Below are 16,803 nucleotides of genomic sequence, written 5' to 3'. Positions count from 1 at the left end.
TCCAGTCAAACTGAACTCCTTGCTGGACTTCCAATGTGTAAGCCCCTTCACACCACCACGCGCTTGCCTGTGCCTTCCCCTTTTCCACTCCAAGCTCTCATCCACCTGGTTAAACCTTCAGATTCAGTTCAAGCAGGATTTCCTCCCAGAATCCTTTCTCTGTGTTCCCAGAGACACACCCTGGGCGTAGCCCTAACGAAACATTTACCCCACTATCACGTGAGAGTCCACCTCACTCACCTTTGTATCCCCAGAGCCAACCACGTAAATAGACGATCAGAGAGGGAAAAGGCTGATAGGAGCCAGCTTCTCAGAATATACTGACAGTCCGTGTTTCAGGGCTCCCACTCAGGGGGAATCGCTAGGGCGAATAAGGTCACACTCACCAAGTCCGGCTTTCCCCAGGCTCCGATAGGTGGCGGAGTGGGATAGGCAAACACAGGGTCCATGGCTGTCCAGTCTGTAATACCCCAGCGCTCCCACCATCATCACCTAGCACCCAGCAGACGCTCACTAAATTCTTGTAGAAGAAATTAAACACAGACCACAAGACAGTGTCGTAAAGGTGGACAGGTTGAAAGGCGTGAATATTTCGATATTGCCTCTTACCACAGGTGGTCACGCGGTGGTGGCGCAGACCTGGGCATGCGCAGGAAACCCTGGGAGTTGTAGTTCACCAGGTGAACCGAGAAGGCGAGACGGTGCTGAGCATCCCGGGAACTGTAGTGTTAGCTAAGGGGCGCGCTCTGCGCGGGCGCAAACCGACAGCCATTTCCGGGCACTTTTCCGCAGCATTTCGCAAAAGGAGAGAATCCCGGAGTAACGATGGCTACCTACAGCTTGGCGAACGAGCGATTACGCGCCCTGGAAGACATCGAACGGGAAATTGGAGCCATTCTTCAGAATGCAGGTTCGGGATACGACGACCAGAGGAGGAGCGGCAGCGAGAGCGCGAGCTAGACCGACCGTGCGCACATGCGCCGACCGGTGACTGAGAGTGGGGTAGGGAGGGATCCTAAGTGGGTGCAGGGGTGGGTGGGGCTGGCTCTGGGGCGCGGCTATACTGGCAGTCTCCGGAGAGCCCCGCCCACTCTCCATCCCGGCAGGTACAGTGATCTTGGAACTTTCCAAGGAAAAAACCAATGAACGGCTCCTAGACCGACAGGCAGCCGCCTTCACCGCGTCGGTGCAGCACGTGGAGGCGGAGCTGTCGGCTCAGATCCGCTATCTCACTCAGGTGTGTGTGTGTGTTGGAACGTCCTACGCGTGTGTGTGTGTGTGTTTTGGACCGTGCAACACGCCCAGCTCACTGCCTTAGCCTTAGCCTTCAGGAGTCCCGGGCAGAGCTTTGGTCTCGGGAGCTAAGCAAGACCAGCCCTACCCAGCAGGCCTGTTGACCCTGGCAGGACCCCTCCCTTCCAGGGTAGGTTTCCTTTGTCACTGAGTTGCATCACATGAGCCACTGGATGGGGAGGTCCTGGGAGAGGGTGTGTAAACAATACGAAAGCCACAGGATATGCTCTTAGAAACTTGACCAGACCTCAAGGGTATGGAGCCCCAGATGGCTACCTCCTGAGGAAAGGAACAGGATTGGAAGTGTTCTGAGGTCATTATAACAGCAACTACCATTTACTAAACTTTTACAGTGTGCTACTCTGCATTATCTAATCCTATAACAACTCCAGAAAGTAGTTAGTTACTGTCATCCCCATTTTACAGATGAGGTTAACAGAAATTCAGTGATAGGCCCTAGGTAATCCAGCTAACCAAGTGGCATAGCAAATTCAGACTCAGGGAAGAAATGAGGCAAGAGACCTGATGCCTGGCTGGGGAGATGGGAAAGGGGAGGGGTGCTTCTTTGATCAATCTAAATGTCCTGTAGGTGGCCACAGGGCAGCCCCATGAGGGCTCCAGCTACTCTTCGAGGAAGGACTGTCAGATGGCCCTGAAGCGAGTGGACTATGCTCGTCTCAAGCTCAGTGAGGTGGCTCGAACTTGTGAGCAGATGCTGGAAAACTAGGCCAAGCAGGTGAAAAGCTTGGAAGGAGAGCTCCACCTGCACCCCAGGACAGAACCTGGAGAGCATGGGCTGCCCCGTACATGTGCTGCTGGTCAGAAGCCATGAGGACGAAGGCACAAAAGGCGGGAATGGAGAACCTTAAAGACCAAGCCCATGCCTGGCTGTGCCCTGGCTCCTCTTGCCATGCACTTCGCCGAGCGCTGACAAACTCAGGACAGGAGACAGAGACTCAAGACACCCAATCCACTTCCTCAGGTCCCTGCCCCAGGCTTCTGGTAGACTTGGACCAATGAAGACACATTTTTGTTCACTGGAAAAGATAAAGTGAGAACTAAGGGTTTTGATAATAAAAACAGTAACACTAAAAACAAGGAGCTCAGACTCTCATTGGGGCATATATGGGTGATGTAAGGGGTTGAGGAAGTAAAACCAGGCTGTATGGCAGCTGCTGAGGAGGGAGGGTGGGAAAGTGGGAGAAGGCTGAAGTTGGGGAGGAACACTGCTGTGGTGTGAAGAGACAAGGACAAGACACAAGGGACTTGGGACAAGGAGGTTGGCAGGGATTGGGGGATGCGCTGAGGGGGAAGGTGTCAGGTGGCCATCAGCAGAGAAGCTGAAGCCAGGAATCATGGTAAGGGGCAAGGGCATGAGACCAATGTCTGCAGAAAGAAGAGTCAATAATTATAAAAATAAGCTTTAGTAGTTAAAAAATCCACATATAGAATTTGTACAAGATATCTAGTATAAGAGGTGATTTTACATTACAGCATAGAAAAAAAAAAACGGAGGGAACGTCTAAGAGAGGCCAGTGGCTGGTTAGTTGTATATTAAACATCGACAAATATGTAGAGAGTGCCTGCCATGTGCCAGGGATTGCTCTAGTATATTAAGTGCATTTGATACTGAATAAATCGTAATCTGCCCTCACAAGCTTCCATTCTTTAAGCATTGGCGTCTGCTGTCACACGCACATAATGAAGGTGCAAATCTGGAAAAGATAAAGAAATTGAGAGATGAGTTCTGAGATCAAGGGAAGTTGGGCGGGGGGAGTGGGGGGCAAGGGGTGATAGCTTGAACTGGGGAATCAGATTCCAAAACATTGACTACAGATCAGGTACACAGTAGGTGCTCAATAAAGATGTGTGAACTGAACGAATAGCTCCCACCTTCCTCCATCGCTTCATCTCCCACTCGTCTGCTCTAGCTGCCATCTTGATGTTGCTCAAGCACTGCCTGGCTTTGAAGGCCATGCACTGGTCCCTGGGCCTATGGTGGCTTCCCTCCCTCCCCATTCTGTAGTCTGGCTGACTCTCCCCTCATTGCCTGTTGTCCGTGGTGCAGGCAGCCTCCACATTTGCCGGCCTGAGAGCTACTGCGGGCAGGATCCCTACCAAGGAGCCTCTGGATCCCTGGAGGAGGGGTTCAGAGGCCCAGTTTACCTGTAGGACACTGCAGTGACTGCTTCCTCCTCTTCTCGCACAGCATGTAGAGCAGGGCTCCAGTGAGGAGGAAAACGATGCCTAAGAGGGACAGCACTGGCACCATGGCTGATGTCCCAGCTGCAGGACCCACATTCTCTCCCAGCTGCCTCTGGTTCCCCCTGGCCCCAGGCCTTGCCCCCAGACGGTGGCCCGAAGTGTAAGTGGTAGTCTCATTGGTGTGGATGAGCTTTTGGTCCAATGAAGGTGCTCCTTCTGGAGGGGTGGGCTGCTGGGTAGGCTGCAGGGTGGATGGCAGGTACTTCTGTGCGGGGGTGCCCGTGGCTGAAGGTGTGTTTTCTGTGGGCTCAGGAACCTGGGTGCTGCGGGGAGGTACATGTCCCTGGTGGGCCACACTCCTGGCATGAGCACGTCCACATTCTGAAGAAGCAAGAAGTGAGGAATCAGGGCTATGAGGGGATAAGCTGAAGAACTAGATGGAAGGGTAGTGGGTCAAGGAGAACATCAAGGGAACAGCTAAATGCCAGGAAAGAAAGGCAGGGGCAGAGGGGAAACATGGGGAGATGGAAGTGAGCAAACCACAACATGGAACCACTGGGGCGAGACCTGGGTTGGAACCCGGGCTCTGCTACAAAGTAGCTGTGACCTTGCCCCTTGTCTCTTAACCTCTCTGGGATTCATTTCTTTCAGCTGTAAAGCAGGGATAATTTTAGTACTAAAGGCCAGAGTAGCCAGGAAGAGTAAATGAATAAGGTAGGTCTACGTAGCCAAAGGGCAGTATGGGTACCACCAATACTACAGAAGACAGCTTTAGCTGGGACCTGGAAGAACACTCTGTGTCTTAGTGGTTGTGTATTTATTTTAGGAGAAAAATACAACCAGCATATCAAATTTGTGACTTCACAGATGTTCCTGCTTAGGACTAGTTGCCATTAAGTTTTTCAGAAGTGGCTGTGTACATTTAAGATTTATTCGTTTCATTGTTAAGGTTCAATTTTACCTTAAAAGAAAAAAAAAAGGTACAATAAAATAGAAAACCCTCCTTAATAATATACATGATGAAATGTCTGGGGATAAAGTATAGTCAACCCTGCAACTTACTTGCAAGTGCACCAAAAAATATTAGGCAGGTTGATGAGGGATAGAGGGATGGATAGACAGATGGGCGCACAATAGAGCAAATATAGTTAAAATGCTGCAGACTCGATATTGTAAAATATAAAATATATTTGCTTTATTACGTACACACATAAAATATAAAAATCAAATATTATAGAATCTAGGTGGTGGGTATATGGATGTTCACTGTACAAATCTTTCAACTTTTATGTATGTCTTTAAATTTCCATAATAAATTACTGGAACATAAAAATAGTGCCTTGATTTCAAGGGAAACATTAAGTAAGTGCACAGGTGATAGGATGAATTGGCAAAAATCCTGCAAGTGACGGTGAGTGATTTCTGGTAAACAGGGACTTAAGTGAAAGTACTCAGAATAGGAATGTGAGGTGTCAAAGGGGAAAGGGCTGAGGCAAAGAAAAGTGTAAGGTGGAGGCGGCCGAGCCCTGGAGACAGAGCCTGGGGAGGAGGGAGAATGCACTCACCTTCACGATCAAAGCAGCGCATCAGTTCGTGGACCCACCGGTCACTGCTGCCTCCACACACACTTCCCAAGGGTAGCTGGAACCTGTAAGGAAGGACGTGGTCTCAGCTGTGTCTCCAATCTCCGCCCCCCCTTCCTTCCCCCCACTTTCTCAGCTCTTTCCTCGTTCCAAAGAAGTGAGGTCACTGCCAAGATTCAGCAGTTTCTGCCGGGACTGGGAAATTCCAGGCGGGACAGGGAAACTAAGGTGTGGAGAATTAGGGCACACATAACCTAATGTTATGCGGACTATAGAAGGGACTAGGGGTCCTCCCAGAAGGAGTTCAAGTTTGACCAGAGAGGGTCCTGGAGGCACCCGGAGGCTCTGCGCTCCCAGGGGTGGGTGAGATTACCTGACGTAGGAAGAGCAACGTTGATAGACTTTCAGGTATTTTCGGAGACGTCCCATGTATTGATCGTTAGGAGGGGAGTGGGAAGAAATTCTTGTATCACAGGGACAACTGCCAGCGATGCTACCTTCATTGCCATCGCCTGAGCGGGACCGAGGTGGTCAGCACAGGTTCCCAGGTTCAGGGGCTCACGCAGCGGTAAACTTAGCCTCCAACCCACAGCCCCACTGCAGCCTCTCCTCTAGACCCGGGGATCTGAGCCCCTCCCACCCCCAGGGCTCAACTCACACATCACACTCCCCAAACACGTCCATAATCACACCTGGGCCCTGGTGTTCCCCAGCCCGTCCCCAACCCCAGGCAGCTGGCCCTCCCCCTGCCCGGGCTGCCTTGGGGACCCTGGCTCCCCACTTATTCAACTCAACCCCGCGGCCCTCGTGCCCCCCATCCCCTTCCCCGGATTCGGTATCTGGGCACCAGCCGGGCCCCTGACGAACCTGGAGGAGTGTGGCACAATAGAAAGAGTAGGAGCAAGAGGATCTGGAGTTCCCAGCTCAGCATCATCTCGGGCCCGCCTCGCCCTGTCTGACTCCCAGACGTGCTCCGGAGCCTGACGTCCAGCCGGTTTCTCAATTGCTTTCGCTTCCTTCTCCCGCTACGCCTGAGATTCTATGGGAGACGTCGGCCGTCGGCACCAAGGCCGGGCCGAGGCGAGGCGCGAGGTGGCGGCGCCTCCCTCTAGGCGCCCTCACCGTCTCGAACCAGTAAGTGCGGTCAGTACCGTTGTAGCCGCGTGATCGCCAGTCTGGGGCGGCGGGGAAACTCCGGGAGGCGGAGCGCCTCTGCCCGCGCTCCCGCACCCAGCCCAGTGCCCCGTCGAGGAGGCAGCCAGGAATGTTTGAAGAAGGCGAAAGAAAGCGGAAGAAAGTCCAGGCTGCAGGGCCAGGCGCGGCGGGCGGGCACTGCCCACTAGGCTGATCCGGTTCGGCCCGGGGATGTCAGCCCCGCCCGCCCTCCGCAGGTCAGTCCGCTGGACCTCCTCCTTCGAGAGGCTTTCACTTTTCGGGCTCGGGTCCGGCGCACCGGGATCCAGTCACGGATCCAGTCACATGGCTGGAGTGACCGCGGCAGACGAGTCCGCGCGCCCAGCAGCACACTGACTGCCCTGAGCGCCTCTGCGTCGCGCAAGACACAGGGGGCGTGGCAACCCAAGGAGCCGGCGGAGGGCTCGGGCAGCCTGACGTCACGCCCCACCCCGAGGTATTTACCTTCGAAAAGTGGTGGCGGCTGCAGGTACCGGAGTAGCGGACCGGACGGGAGGGGCTAGGTGTGCCGGGGCTCACCGCCAAACCTATCCAAGCCGAAGATGCCCTAGCTCCTGTCCCCCTCCTCCCACACCCCACAGACGGATCCAAAACTCTTCCCTCCTCACCAAACCCTTGCCCATAGGATTAGCCCTCTCCCACTTCTATCCTCAACTCAAACCCTACCTTTGAGGGTTTGAGCCTCAAATTTTGAGCCCCAAATACCACCTCCCTCCCGACTACTCATCCTGAACCCTATCACCCACTTTCAAGTCTGGACCCCATTCTTACCCTGAATTCCCATCCTCCGCCCTGAAAACTCCTTCCTCACTACTAACACTCATACATAGATTCCACCCTAAGTGACCCTCAAACCCACAATCTCCCCCATTTTATGACCCAGCCCCAAACTCTCCCGAGTACCTCTCTCTCACCATACATCCCTCCCTCTGCTCAGTCTGGGCCCAGGCCTTGTTTGTTTCCCTGAAGACATGGAGTTTGTGTCTGGATACCGGGATGAGTTCCTTGATTTCGTTGCCCTCCTCTTTGGCTGGTTCCACAAGTTCGTGGCGGAGCGCGGGACCGTGAGAACCAGCCCGGAGGGTTGCTGGTGGCAGCTGGAGGCTCAGATCAGAAGGCTGCCCCAGGACCGAGCCCTTTGGGTGCTCCACGTCTTGCCCAACCGTAGTGTGGGCATCAGCCTGGGGCAAGGGGCAGAGCCAGGCCCTGCACCAGGCCTGGGGGCTGCCCGGCTCCTGGGAGACGAGCCCCCACTCCACCTGCGGGACCTAAGCCCCTATGTCAGCTTTGTCAGCCTGGAGGAAGGGGGAGAGGAGGAGGGCGCAGGCACCGAGAAAGTAGAAACAGAGGCGGATGGGAAGCCAGCCCCTACCAGCAGGGAGTCCCCACGGGAAGCAAACCCCCCAGGGGAGGCAGACGGGGCCCAGCAGGAGGCAGGAGGTGGCGAGGTCGGCTGCCAAGAGGACAGAGCGGAGGACGAACCAGGGCCTGAGAGGAGAAAGGGACAGAGAAGTGGTAAGAACCCAGGGCTGGCCCTGCCTTGCCCCCGCCCAGGCATACTCCCCTTCAAAGCCCTCCTCTGCCCCTCAGAATCCAGTTAGGAGTCACAAATGGGTGGCCCTCAGGCCAATCTGGCCTAAAAAGGTGTCTTCATTGATCCACAATGTTCTTTGTTTTTTAAAATTTGAGCCAACATTTAAACATTAAAAGAAAAAACTTCCAGAATTCTGGAGTTACACCCCTTAAGAAAAATGTAAAGTTCCCACAGCAGGCCCACATTTCCACCCAGCGGCAAATGCTGGTTCTGTGTAGCCGCAGTCCTCTTCCGATGAGGCGTGCCCTCTCTCCCTAGTCCCCTTCGCTCAGTCTCCTAGTCCCCGTGGGCATTTGATTTGGTATCCCTGACCCTGACAGTCTTTGCCCCCGACTTTTCCCTTTTTCCCCAGAGGCGGCCCCCCTGCACCTTTCCTGCCTCCTACTGGTGACGGATGAACATGGCACCATCTTGGGCATTGACCTGCTGATGGATGGAGGGCAGGGGAGTGCAGGCAGGGGCTCAGGGACACAGAACCTGGCTCCTCGGGCCTATGCTCTCCTCTGCCACAGCATGGCCTGTCCCATGGGCTCCGGAGACCCCCGAAAGCCCCGAAAGCTTACTGTGGGAGACGCCCAGCTGCATCGGTACAGAAACCTGGTAGAGGGTGGGAAAGCCTGGGGCCCTGGGCTCCTGAGCCCCCCGCCTGATGCCGTCTCCACCCCCATTCAGGGAGCTGGAGAATCTGGTCCCAAGGCTGAAAGTGAAGCTAGCCAAGACCCCGATGCGGACATGGGGTCCCCGGCCCGGCTTCACCTTTGCCTCCCTTCGGGCTCGAAACTGCCATGTTTGCCACAGGCATAGCTTTGAAGTGAAGCTAACCCCCTGGTGAGCAGCCTGCAGAGATGGAGGGAGCGGAAGGAAGACCCCAACAGTCAGGCAAACAGAGAGGAAGCAGGCTGGGCGGGGGGGCCTGCAGACAGACAGAGTGAGGGACAGGGAAACAAGAAGATGACACACACACAAAAAAGCTGTTATAGGCAGAGAGAGTACAAACAGACTGAGTGCGTACGGGCAGCCGCAGGACAGATGGACAGCAGACAGGGGACCTACAGACACCAACACTGAGTGCCCACCCCCCCCCACCCCCCGTGACCCCAGCCCCCAGTGTGGCGCTGTCTTGTACTGCGGAGAGGCTTGTCTCCAGGCTGACTGGAAGCGATCCCCAGATGATGTAAGCCATCGATTTTGGTGCCCAAGGCTTGCAGCCTTCATGGAGCGGGCCGGAGAACTGGCAACTCTGCCTTTTACCTACACTGCAGGTACCCTAAGAAGGTCAGGATGGGTGGGGGAAAGTGGGACCCGGTCTTTGGAACTGGGGCCCCAGGTGCCTGGGAACAGGGTCCTGGGCTTGAAGGCTAAGTGCCTGGGGCTGGAATCTAGATCCCTGGAATAAGAGCTGGGTGCTGGGTATTTGGGGCTGGGGGCTAGACCCCTGGGGCTGGACACAGCATCTCTGGAGCTGAGAACTGAGCGCCCTGGTCCCTGAGAGAACTTATGGGATTCGGGAGTAGGGATTCAAATACTTGCTTCTCAGCTTCACCACTAACTGGTGACCTGAAACAAATCGCTTTACTTCTTAGAGCTATTTCCTCAACTGTGAAATGGGCAGACTAACAAATGTTAAATCCCATGGAATTGTTATATGGGTTCTCTGGGCTACGCTGTAGACACTCAGAAATGTTAATAGTTCTCTGCCTGACTAGAACCAGACTCAGACTCAGGGTCCTGGGGAGAGACTGAGGAGAGCCAAAGTCTGGAATCCTGGCCACCAGGCCCTCAACCCCTCCCCTCATCCTTCTCCAGAGGTGACCAGTGAAACCTTTAACAAGGAGGCCTTCCTGGCCTCACGAGGCCTCACTCGCGGCTACTGGACCCAGCTCAGCATGCTGATTCCAGGCCCTGGCACCCCCGGGCACCCAAGGGGCAGCACGCCATCCCTCAGCGTTCTTCTCAATGGTGTGTGGGGCCTCTCTCCAGGCATAAGTCCCTCAGACTAGAGGGAAGGACGGGAGAGCAAAAAGTTGTCCGGGTCCTAGATAACCCCTCCACATACACACCAAACCTCACCACCACCACCAGGGCATTTCATGCCTCTCCTCAACCCTCAGAAAAGTCACCCCTGCCCAGCCCATCCAGAAGCCCCATCCCTAGGCAGCTCCCCATTCCTCCTGCTGCAGCTCCAGGCCCTCTCTCAGGGAACACAGCTCCTTTGGAAGAAGGAAGAGGCCAGGTGGAGACCTCCCTGACACCAGGCTCCTCTTCTTTCATCCTCTCAGGAGATCCCTACCAGCTTCTTCAGGGGGATGGGCCTGCTCTGATGCCTCCTGTGCCCCCAGATCCACCCAGGGGCCTCTTTGGTGAGCTGGAGGGGCCCTGAGGGAGCTAGGGGTAGGGACGGGGACTGGAGGGCCAGCAGACTCGGTGGCCGAGAAAAGGGGCTATTGGACAGGAGAGGTGGGGGTCCAGGCCTGGGGCAAGGTCCCCAGTAACCCACTCTCCCCAGGCTCGTGGCAGGATTACTACACATGGCGGGGGCTCAGCTTGGACTCCCCCATGGCTGTGCTTCTCACCTACCCGCTGACTGTGTACTACGTCATCACCCATCTGGTGCCCCAGTCCTGTAAGGAGGGCAGAGGCAGGGGGAGGAGTGAGTGGAGCAGGAGGGCGGGGGGCGGGGGGGGGGGTGGGGGGGAGGAAGGGGACAGGAGGGAGGGGAGGAGGAGACCGTATTCTTAAATGACTAGCTTATCACCCAGTCCCTGAGCTCAACATCCAGAACAAACAGTCACTGAAAATCCACGTGATGGAGGCTGGGAAGGAGTTTGACCTCATCATGGTGTTTTGGGTAAGTCCCTCCAGGCCTGAGGGTTGAGCATTTGGGTGTGGAGGTGGACGCAGGGTGGGACCCAGATCTGTCCTCTTTGCCCTTCAGGAGCTCTTGGTCTTACTCCCCCACGTGGCCCTGGAGCTGCAGTTTGTGGGTGACAGCCTGCCCCCTGAGAGTGACCAGCAGAATTTTACCCTGCAGAGGGTGAGGGCTGAGGGGGGTGCCCTGCTCTTTAGCCCTAACCCTCCTGCTGTCCTCCCAGCTGGGCTCTGCCCTTCCGATCCCTGCCTCCTCTCCCCGTCTTACCTGATGCATCTCCCAGTACCAAAACTTCCACTGGCTTCTCCACCCCACTCCAAACTCCCCAGGATGACCTCGAAGTATCTGTCCGTCCTGGTTCTGGGGTATCAGCACGGCTAAGCTCTGGGACTAAGGAGAAGGGGGGCCGCAGGGACCTGCAGATCAAGGTGTCTGCACGGCCCTACCACCTGCTCCAGGGGCCCAAGCCTGACTTGGTTATCGGTAAGCGCCTGGGGTAGGAGCATGGGGGAGGGGGAGGTGGGAGGAGGCCCTGGGAGCCAGCTTCTCCCTGCTCTCCTTTCCTCCGCAGGATTTAACTCTGGCTTTGGTCTAAAGGACACTTGGCTGAGCTCGCTGCCCCGGTTACAGGTGGGGCATGGGACAAAAGGGACCTTCTCTCACCTCCTGCCCGGTCCCTCCTCCTTTTCTGAAAGTTTCTTCTTCTCCATCATCTGCTCTACAGACCTGGGGTGTGCCAACGGGTCCTCCTGCCCCCCTCTGTGCCTGCCTCGTGCCTCTCCCCATCCCGGTCCGCCTGGGTCCTCGGGAGGAACATGTGGTTGGGATCCTTTCTGAGAGTGTCTGAGGCCCCGCCCCCACCTCAGTCCCTCCGAGTGCCGGCCTTCTTCACCGAGAGCAGCGAGTACGGCTGTGTGATGGACGACCAGACCATGGCGGTGGCCACGGGAGGGGGCACCAGCCCTCCACAGCCCAACCCTTTCCGCTCCCCCTTTCGCCTCAGAGCGGCGGACAACTGTATGCCCTGGTAAGGCCTTCTTACTCTCTGGCCACGCATCCTGAAAGGCCCACCGCTACCCTCGTCTCTGCGGTCCTGGGACCCTCCTGGCCCAGCCCTACACCCTGCTTTCGCCGCCCGTACTCCCACCACCCCCGCTGGAGGGTCTCGACAACGCCCACACACCCCTCTTTAGATCCAGCTCACAAAAATCTCTCCAACTCCTCGTCTCCCAGCCCCGCACCACCCCCACCCCCACCCCGGCCCCAACCCCTCAGCAAAAAAAAACCAGGTTACGCTCGGGCTGGCAGAGCCCTAAGTTTAGCCCCACCCCATGAAACTCGGAGCCCACAAACTCCGCCCCTTGGGAAAATCCCGGCCTCTTGGCACCGCCCCTGACGGCGCCACGCCCCCCTCAGGTACTGCAACGCCTTCATCTTCCACCTGGTCTACAAGCCTCCGCAAGGGAGCTGGGCCCGCCCGGCGCCAGGGCCCGCGCCTCCCGCCCCAACTCCTGCCGCTCCTCCCGCCCCCGCCCGTAGGCGCCGAGGAGAAAAGAAACCTGGGCGGGGGGCCCGCCGGCGGAGGTGAGGGCGGAGAGGTAGAAGTCCACCCCCTCCCCTAACACGCCTCAGAAAGGAACACGAAACAGGCGAGGCCGAGGGGGAGGCCAGGTGGCGGAACACGAAAGGTAATTAAACTTACTTGTTTGAAACCACCGAGTCAAACGCTCATAACTGGGTCCTTAAATGGAAAGAGGATTAAAGGATTTACGGATGACATTTTCTTCCATCTTTCTTCAGTTCCTCGAAAGCTGTCCCCTCTGGGATTCTGCCCTCCTGGGTAATCCCAAACTTCTTCCAATGTGTGTGTTGACAAGGCATTTTCCGGCCCCAGTAACAGGCAGGGACCGGATCCGAGTCAAGCAAGACCAAGAAACAGAAAGTGGCTTCTCTCTGGGGGGGGGGAGAGGGGACGGGGGCGGGGGCAGGGGAGGCATGCAACCTCCTAGGGGCACTCACAACCTTGGTTTAGAGTCAGTGAAAGACCCCAGCCACCCAACTGTCCAAGTTAGAAACTTCATGGCCATCCCTGACTCCACCTTCTCTCATCCTTCACGGCCCATAAAGAACCAGCTCCAGCTGAGTCAGGCTGCTGGTCACTCAACATCCAGAAGTTTATGTCCAGTCCCACTGCAAATGCCACCATATCTCGTGTTCCTTCCAAAACAGACATTCGAAACATTACTCCCTGCTTAAATCCCTTCAATGAACTTTCCTCTACTTTTAAAATCCCCGTGAGTGTGGGCCGGGCTTAATGACTCTTATCACAAAGTATAGAAAGGGAAAAATAGTGGGGAAACCTGGCAGACACCACCTGCACCAAGTGACTAGGTTTATAAGAAATAAGAAGTCATGCTGACGTCATGCTCCCTGACATGATGCAATAAGGCCACATCCCCTCTGTAGTATTCTTCCCCCAAATCCATAACTTTAGACTAATCATGAGAACACACCAGACAAAACCAATCTGTGGGACAGTCTACAAAACCCCTGACTGCTGTTCTTCAAAAGCATCAAAGTCACGAAAAGCAAAGAAAGACCAAGAAACGGTGACAGATTGGAAGAGACTAAGGAGACATGACAACTAAATACGATGCAGTATCCTGGTTTGGACCCTGGAACAGAAAATAAAAATTAATGGAAAAACTGGAGAAATTCAAATAAAGTTTTCAGTTTAGCTAATGGTATTGTATCAATGCTAATTTCTTAGTTTTGATAAACACGCTGTGGTTATAGAAGAAGTAATAAGGAAGATGTGTGAGGAGTATTTGGGAACACTCTACTGTCTTTGCACCCCACCTATAAATCTAAAATTATTTCAAAAAAAAAGTTTAAAATTTCAGACTCTTTAGTATGGCTTGTAAGTTGCTTCTCTTTCTGTCATCCTCTTTTATTATAACTATCTTATTATCAAAGTTTCCAAATATACACAAAAGCCCAGAAGATTCAACATAATGAATCTCTATGTGCCCATCACCCAGCTTCAACAATTATCAACATTTTTCAAATTTTATTATTACTCCCTGTGATAATGTGATAATATAAGAAATATATATTTGGTCTGCGTGCCCCATTTCTGGCACAAGAGCTTCTATAATCTGAGTGACAGAGGTGAGAGGAGCATCTTTTGTTACTCATAATAAGCCGCTTTCAACCACACCTGAGTTTAATAAGGTAACTAGGTGGGCCCTTATTTAACTTCAGGATGGAAGTTAGATACTAGAGGAACCAACGGCATGATTAGAGAGGGCTGAAACGTTCAGCGCCACCCCTTACTCTCCAGTGGAGAGGAGCGAGGCTGGAGATTAAGTTAATCACCAAGCAACCTGCATAAAAATCCCTAAACGATGGGGTTCAGAGAGCTTCTGGGTTAATGAACACACTGAGGTACTGAGGCTGGCACACCTGGAGAGAACATGGAAGCTCCAGGCTACCCCCTCTTCCCTCACCACACCTTGCCCTATACCTCTTTTCCATTTTGCAGTTCCTTTACAACAAACCAGTAATAATTAGTAAACTCTTTTCCTGAGTTCTGTGAGCCATTTTAGCAAATTATTGAACCTGAGAAGGAGATCCCAGGAAGCCTCAGTTTATAGTCAGTTGGTCGGAGGGCCCAGGGCTTGCAATTAGCATCTGAAGTGGGGGCAGTCTTTTAGGACTGAGCCCTTAACCTGTGGCAGTCTGTGCTCACTCTGGGCCGGGCTTAATGACTCTTATCACCAAGTATAGAAAGGGAAAAATTCCGTGTCTGGAGTGATTGAATTGGGACTTCCCTGGTGGCGCAGTGGTAAAGAATCTGCCTGCCAACGCAGGGGACACAGGTTCAATCCCTGGTCTGGGAAGATCCCACATGCCGTTGAGCAACTAAGCCTGTGCACCACAACTACAGAGCCTGCGCTCTAGAGCCCACGTGCTGCAACAACTGAGCCCGTGTGCTGCAACTATTGAAGCCCACATGCCTAGAGCCCGTGGTACGCAAAAAGAGAAGCCACTGCAGTGAGAAGCCCATGCACTGCAACGAAGAGTAGCCCCTGCTCACCACAACTAGAGAAAGCCTGTGTGCAGCAACGAAGACCCAACGCAGCCAAAATAAATAAATACATACATACATACCCTATTTAAAAAATAAAAAAGAATTGATTGAATTGTAGGACACCCAGCTGGTGTCAGGGTAGTTGGAGAATTGGTTGGTGTGAGAGAACAAACAAAAACAAAACACCTATTTGGTGTCAAAAGTGCTATTAGTAAAAACAGCTAATAGTTGGTGTCAGAAGTGAGATTAGCTAGACTGGCCCTAGCTCACAGAAATATGTGGTTTGAGAGGAGAAAGGATAAAAAGATGGGAGATGCAGAACCTTTGATTCCTGGGTGGCCACGTGGTCACCCATGGCATGGAGCAGCAGCTGTGCTGTACTCAGTTACTAAAGGTAAAAGTAACAAATGGAATTTAAAATTGGATTCAACTCCCAGGAAGTTGTTTCACTAGATGCATAAGGAAATGCAAACCAATAAGAAAAAAAGTGAAATATACAATCCCCTGGTAATTATTTGTAATAGCTAAAATGAAATTTGAAAAGAGTTCTGGTTTGGACTTTGGTGCTAGACTAAGCTTGGGTTTGAGTCAGTCTGAGTTTCGGCCACCAGCCTCAAAGCTATCCAGTAAATAATTAGGCTGGGACAACAGAAAGTACCTCTAAGGCCTCTGCTCACCAAGAAGGTAGTCAGCATGGGGGGAAGGCAAAAACCACGGATCTACTGAAACCAGGAATATAGTTGTGAAGGAGTTGCTTCATTTTGTAGATTGGTATCATCAGCTTCCTGAAGGACCTTTACTAAAATGGATTGTGAGAGTGACTAATTGAGGGGCAGTATCTTTGTTTATAAGTGCTCAGGATACAACAGCATGTTCGGGTTCATACAGGACCCACAGTTCACTATTAAACAATCATAGATGGCTGTATGCCAACCAGACACACAGGAGATTATTCCTGAGGAATAATCCTAAAGCTATCCAGGACCCACCAAAAGTCACCTCATTAACATAAACAAAGGGGCCTGTTATGTATAACAAAAGACACTCCTCTCACCTCTTATCACTCAGGAAATTCCAAGGGTTTTCCACACTTTTGAGCCAAGAATCTGGGATGAAGACCAAAATATGTATTTCTTACATCACAATATCACACGCCCCCAGCTGTTTCCCAGAGTGTTTTATGGCACACCCCAGACATCAGTTAGCTCACTTATATGCATCTATAACTAATGAAGGCTTTTAAAAAATGTAACCACCATGCCATTATCATACCCAATAAAATTAACAATTATTCTTTAATATCTTATCACAATACCCAGTTCATATTCAAGTTTCTTTTCTTTTTTTTTTTTGTGGTACGCGGGCCTCTCACTGTTGTGGCCTCTCCCGTTGTGGAGCACAGGCTCTGGACACGCAGGCTCAGCGGCCATGGCTCACGGGCCCAGCCGCTCCGCGGCATGTGGGATCCTCCCGGACCGGGGCACGAACCCGTGTCCGCTGCATCGGCAGGCGGACTCTCAACCACTGTGCCACCAGGAAAGCCCTCATATTTCTTGAATTATCTCAGAAATGGCTTTTACAGTTGGTTTGTTACAATCAAGAAATGAATAAGATCTACACATGGCTTTTGGTTGTTATCTCTCTTAAGTTTTTTTGTTGTTTTTCTATAACAGACCTCCTTCCCTTTTTTACTTTCAGTCCACTGATTCAATGAGAAACTAAATCACTTGTGCTGTAGAATGTTCCTCATTCTGGATCTGGCTGATTATTTCCTCTGGGTGTTTTTTTAATCTGTTCATCTATATTCTTTAGTTCTATAATCTGGCAGTTAGATCTAGATGACAAACAAGGCCCTTTTAATGTGGCTGCCGCCAACCTCCACAGGCTGATCTCATCCTGCTTCCTGCCCCCTCCCTACCCTCGAGCCAGGGGCTCTAAATGAAGACACCACACTCTCTCAGTGTGGAACTTC

General features: G+C 53.1%; 3 protein-coding genes across 6 annotated transcripts; 2 read left to right on the top strand and 1 right to left on the bottom strand.

Moving 5' to 3' along the window:
- The first annotated feature begins 756 nt into the window (after positions 1-756).
- On the top strand, positions 757-2,382 carry MED11 (mediator complex subunit 11). Of its 2 annotated transcripts, none has more exons than XM_065897381.1 (3): positions 757-910; positions 1,107-1,237; positions 1,883-2,382. In XM_065897381.1, exons 1-3 carry the CDS (start codon positions 826-828, stop codon positions 2,018-2,020), a joined length of 354 nt encoding a protein of 117 aa, XP_065753453.1. In that variant the 5' UTR covers positions 757-825; the 3' UTR covers positions 2,021-2,382. The 2 variants fall into 2 exon arrangements, with proteins under 2 accessions (XP_065753453.1, XP_065753454.1); XM_065897382.1 differs by lacking the exon at positions 1,883-2,382 and adding an exon at positions 1,763-1,766 and having other exon boundaries at positions 826-910; positions 1,107-1,239.
- Positions 2,383-3,442: 1,060 nt separating this feature from the next.
- CXCL16 (C-X-C motif chemokine ligand 16) lies at positions 3,443-6,015 on the bottom strand. Its single transcript, XM_065898057.1, has 4 exons — positions 5,949-6,015; positions 5,455-5,593; positions 5,064-5,146; positions 3,443-3,879 (listed from the first exon to the last, which is right to left on the bottom strand). Exons 1-4 carry the CDS (start codon positions 6,013-6,015, stop codon positions 3,443-3,445), a joined length of 726 nt encoding a protein of 241 aa, XP_065754129.1.
- A 1,231-nt stretch (positions 6,016-7,246) lies between these two features.
- On the top strand, positions 7,247-12,326 carry ZMYND15 (zinc finger MYND-type containing 15). Of its 3 annotated transcripts, none has more exons than XM_065897490.1 (13): positions 7,247-7,790; positions 8,222-8,456; positions 8,542-8,697; positions 8,971-9,131; positions 9,676-9,828; positions 10,149-10,229; positions 10,376-10,492; positions 10,629-10,717; positions 10,805-10,903; positions 11,068-11,221; positions 11,310-11,368; positions 11,605-11,765; positions 12,155-12,326. In XM_065897490.1, the coding sequence occupies exons 1-13, from the start codon at positions 7,247-7,249 to the stop codon at positions 12,324-12,326; spliced, it is 2,181 nt and encodes a 726-aa protein (XP_065753562.1). The 3 variants fall into 3 exon arrangements, with proteins under 3 accessions (XP_065753562.1, XP_065753561.1, XP_065753563.1); XM_065897489.1 differs by having other exon boundaries at positions 11,265-11,368; XM_065897491.1 differs by lacking the exon at positions 10,376-10,492.
- The last annotated feature ends 4,477 nt before the right edge of the window (positions 12,327-16,803 follow it).

Source organism: Phocoena phocoena, chromosome 19 (genome assembly GCF_963924675.1).
Source record: "Phocoena phocoena chromosome 19, mPhoPho1.1, whole genome shotgun sequence".
Taxonomy (NCBI): domain Eukaryota; kingdom Metazoa; phylum Chordata; class Mammalia; order Artiodactyla; family Phocoenidae; genus Phocoena; species Phocoena phocoena.
The sequence above is the reverse complement of the archived record's forward strand: the minus strand, read 5'-3'. Positions and strand labels throughout refer to the sequence as shown.

Excerpts from the sequence above, each read along its gene's own strand:
- CXCL16 (XM_065898057.1), bottom strand. The coding sequence starts at position 6,015 with ATGATGCTGAGCTGGGAACTCCAGATCCTCTTGCTCCTACTCTTTCTA. Across the intron at positions 5,147-5,454 it reads CGTTGCTCTTCCTACGTCAG|GTTCCAGCTACCCTTGGGAA; the intron begins GTAATCTCACCC and ends CCTTCCTTACAG. Across the intron at positions 3,880-5,063 it reads GCGCTGCTTTGATCGTGAAG|AATGTGGACGTGCTCATGCC; the intron begins GTGAGTGCATTC and ends TTGCTTCTTCAG.
- MED11 (XM_065897381.1), top strand. The coding sequence starts at position 826 with ATGGCTACCTACAGCTTGGCGAACGAGCGATTACGCGCCCTGGAAGAC. Across the intron at positions 911-1,106 it reads AGCCATTCTTCAGAATGCAG|GTACAGTGATCTTGGAACTT; the intron begins GTTCGGGATACG and ends CCATCCCGGCAG. Across the intron at positions 1,238-1,882 it reads AGATCCGCTATCTCACTCAG|GTGGCCACAGGGCAGCCCCA; the intron begins GTGTGTGTGTGT and ends AATGTCCTGTAG.
- ZMYND15 (XM_065897489.1), top strand. The coding sequence starts at position 7,247 with ATGGAGTTTGTGTCTGGATACCGGGATGAGTTCCTTGATTTCGTTGCC. Across the intron at positions 8,698-8,970 it reads GAAGTGAAGCTAACCCCCTG|CCCCCAGTGTGGCGCTGTCT; the intron begins GTGAGCAGCCTG and ends CCGTGACCCCAG. Across the intron at positions 9,829-10,148 it reads CCTCAGCGTTCTTCTCAATG|GAGATCCCTACCAGCTTCTT; the intron begins GTGTGTGGGGCC and ends TCATCCTCTCAG.